The following is a 3982-nucleotide window of genomic DNA, read 5'->3' as shown; positions in this document are numbered from 1 at the left end:
GGGACTGCGAGCTCAACTCGTACCAGCTGGTGCCCGACGACCCCGACCCACACATACACCGGCTGTCGCTTGAGATCGAGAAGGAAAGGTATACCTAGCTATCTATATGTTTTTTTTTATGTCATTGCGGGCAACTGAGCTGGTGGTTCGCCTGATGGTAAACGATCAACGATGCCTTAAATTTTTAAACGATCACCACCGCCCATGAACATTCGCAGAGGCTCAGACCTCTGAGAATGCGCTGCCTTAAATTTTTAAACGATCACCACCGCCCATGAACATTCGCAGAGGCTCAAACCTCTGATAATGCGCTGCCCGTTAAGGAATAAGGGATAAGGAAAGGATTGATGACAGGAAAAAAGGAATGGATACATGTCATAATCTAATTTAGTTTTAAATGATGTTCTAAAATTCTCAGTATTCTCTTAAACAATAGCTAATTATTATTCGGATATAAATCTCCATTTCAAAATTCTCCGATCGCCAGGGTGGAATACTTAGCCAAATCGAAGCACCTCCAACAGCAGTTGGACGAATTACGCTGCGAGTTCTCCGTCCTGCGAGTGGAGCAGCCCGGAGCGACCCTGGACCGGCTCCACGAGGCACAGGCTCGAGCTGGTGATGACAAGTACTCCACGCTGCGGAGGCTGAAGCAAGGCTCCACCAAGACCCGACTGGCCTTCTATGAGGAGCTTTGAGGTTAGATTCTAGATGTCCAGATTTTTCATCAGTACCTATCATAGCATATAAGTCATTTGTGTATGGGTAAAAGCAAATGCTTCAACGGGAATAAAATTAATGAAGTTCTTAAAACGAACTTAAATAGTAGAATTAGCTTAATTATCTCACTTGTTGTTATGCAGAGTATACGTAAGGAAATTATATCAGAATAATAGGATAAACTCATCAAACAATTGTATTTTCAACGATCCTTGAGAAGTGCACAAAGTCTGAATTGAATCTGTCTGTTTAAAATCAGATAAAATCACAATTTAAATGAATCAATTACATTCAAACACACACCCTCCCTCACAGGAGGCTTGTGTCCCAGCAGTGGGAACATATATGGGCTGAAGATGATGATGAAACACACACCTGGAGCTAGTATAAGCGAGTTTTAAGTTCTTTTTCCACCAACCATAACTCTTGGTAACTATAAAATTCACGTTTCAGAAATGCAGTACAATGAAAGGAGTCTCAATTCCGCTTCAATCATCTCTAACTTTAGCCATAAGTGACTGTAACTATATGCCTACTATATAATAGTGAAATAACTAGGCCCGGTTTCATCGCTTGCCAATAGTGTCCCGAATAGCCTATTTAATGCTACATCACGTTTATTTTCAGCATTTGCCATTCTAACTGACAGAATAGTTGAATAGTACCTATCCGAGTAATGGAACCGGCCACAATTGTCTCAAATTTATTAAGTTAAGCCCGATGACAATAATTAGATAGATATGTATTTTTTTTTAATGTGTTCTTTCCTTTTTGATCATAGACTTTTAAATATGTGTGAAATTAGAATTAATTTGAATTTTTATATAAGTTAAAAAACAAGTATCAAAATCTCACACTGAATCCTTATGATATAGTAAGTAAAGACTATGATCATAATAAAGATTGATTTTTTATAAATGAAAAAAATAATTACATTTTTTAAACCGAAGTGTTCCTTTTGGCGTTCTAAAAATAAATTACTTCGCGAGCCGCAATTATTTTCATGCACATACATTAGAAGTATATTAATAAGAATCTGTCTGTATGTTCTGTGGCATATCTTTCTTATATTTTTTTTATCTGTACCGCTTTATGTCTAGTGGAATACCATGACCATGACAAGCAGTATTTCTAGTGGGGAAAGTGACGGACTAAACGATCTATTTGTCTTTCTCCCACATTAGAATTGCTCCTGCTTTAAGACGACAGTAACCCTAGGTGTCGTGTGAAACACAGAAGAATTGCCAAGAAAGAGAAAGAGAGAGAGTGACAGAAGAATGAGGTGCTCATTTCTAATGTAGTATCGGTGTGAAAAATAAAAGAAAAAAACAGTGATCTTCTCTCTCTTTCTAAAATCCGATGTTTCTACTCATAGGCGGCGGTATGTCTTCTAATATAAGGTCATAATAATATCTCTTTTATATAAACTTACATCTTTTATACTTATATACTTTTGTCTCGAACTTTAACATTATCTGTGCAGCTTCTTGGCCTTGATTTTCCGATCAGACATGATATTTGTTAATATATCTTTTATTGTTTTGTCACCCTCACCGATTTTTTGAAAATATAATTCAATTAATCTTTTATATTTTCTATATGTATAGAGAAAAGCGCATAATTCTTTTTTTTATTTAGATAGTTTTTAATAATTATACAATCGTTAAGATTGCCATATGTATTAATGTGATACCATATTGGTTATTTTTTATACGTTTCGTTTATATTTTTATATGAAAGTGGTTATGAAATATATATTAGATAATAGAATAATAGTTTTTTCCTAATTTTGAATAGGTAGTATTATTTTTTCAATATAAAAAAGTACGTACGAAAAGCTGTTCCTATCATACTTTGATAATTATTTATATAGATATAAATAAACGACTGACGTAAGATTGCTATACCTGTATTTAAAGAGAAGATTTCATTTCGCCTTCATATTTTGTACTCGATAAATAATTAATTAATAAAAATAAAAACATCTGCGACATAAAAATTGTGAATTTCAATCTTACAATAAAAGGACATATGATGACGTTTCACGCATGTAGATATGGTGAAATTTCAATGTAGTTTCGAGCTTTTACTATTTAGTTGTACAGGCACTTAGTAAGTATATCGATTTAAGTTACACAATATAATCTGATTATATATAAACATCTGTTTAAAAGTGCTGAATAATTTGTTAGGTGTATATCTTTTCTTTTTATACAATAGACGAAAGTCTTTATGGAGTACAAAGTATGACTTCAGGATATTTTAATTATATCTATTTGATCTCTAAGCATCCAATGTTGTTGTTAATAAAAATTATAAATCGTCGTAAATATAAGTAAAAAGTCGTTCGAACAAACCCTCTCCAACATGGGACTATGAAATTGTCTCAGAACTTTTCATATATTTTTACAAGAATGTTAATGAAATTCATTTTTGAACAGAGCTTATTCCAAAAACTATGTATAAAATTGTATTTATAAATTGTTTAAATTATAAATGTCCTTATAATAACAAATTTATTGTATGTTGCTAATAATGATTTGGCTTAGCATTGAAAAATACCGTATAAATTATAATTTTCGTAGACCTGTTGTGCCTTATTGAATTAAAAATTGAAGTATGAATGCGATATAGCATTTTGATATGCACACCACTTTTTTACACTAATGTTTCGGTTACGTTATTTTAGAGGAAACAAATTGTATTCCAAATGTCGACTAGACAATGTATTTTGAGTGTAAACGAACAGTAGAAGGAAGAAGGGGGTATGCTGGTATAACTATACAAATGGTAATAAACTGGTATAACCCCTCCTACGAGAACTATTAAATTGGGATTGCATATCAAAATGCTATACAATTTTAATTTAATTACAAGAAATGTTTAACATTTACATCTCTTGACAAGTGACCTGACAAAATTGTGGTGTAATAAAACGTTACAATTGTTCAACGACGTGCCTTGTGACATAAACATATTTAGAAGCTGAATTTTGTAAATAAAATATTTATAAATTTTTATTATGCAGTAGTTTTATTTTTTTTTCATAATTTATATTATAACGTAGTCCAACAAATGGTCTATGATGTCTTCTCGTGGTTCAGTTATACCACTGTAGTGGTTTTGTAGATGCTTTTTTCTGGGATCGTTAAGTATAATGAATTAAAAACAAAAAATAACAGTAATTTTACTTTTAATTTTTAGTTTTATAGCATTGAAATGCTTTATAAATGAGAAATTTTGAAAGAATAGAAAAAATTTG

At 32.3% G+C, this 3982-nt stretch overlaps 1 protein-coding gene across 1 annotated transcript in view; it reads left to right on the top strand.

Annotated features, from left to right (window-relative positions):
• The window catches only part of LOC119832569 (merlin-like), an 8988-nt gene extending 5245 nt beyond the window's left edge, over window positions 1–3743 (top strand). Inside the window, exons 8-10 of the mRNA XM_038356241.1 lie at window positions 12–88; window positions 488–699; window positions 1174–3743. Coding sequence (XP_038212169.1) covers window positions 12–88; window positions 488–698 — 288 coding nt within the window. The 3' untranslated portion in view covers window position 699; window positions 1174–3743. The remainder of the gene's footprint in view (window positions 1–11; window positions 89–487; window positions 700–1173) is intronic.
• The last annotated feature ends 239 nt before the right edge of the window (window positions 3744–3982 follow it).

This window comes from Zerene cesonia, chromosome 2, assembly GCF_012273895.1.
Source record: "Zerene cesonia ecotype Mississippi chromosome 2, Zerene_cesonia_1.1, whole genome shotgun sequence".
Classification (NCBI taxonomy): Eukaryota; Metazoa; Arthropoda; class Insecta; order Lepidoptera; family Pieridae; genus Zerene; species Zerene cesonia.
This window is presented reverse-complemented; position numbering and strand designations above follow the sequence as displayed.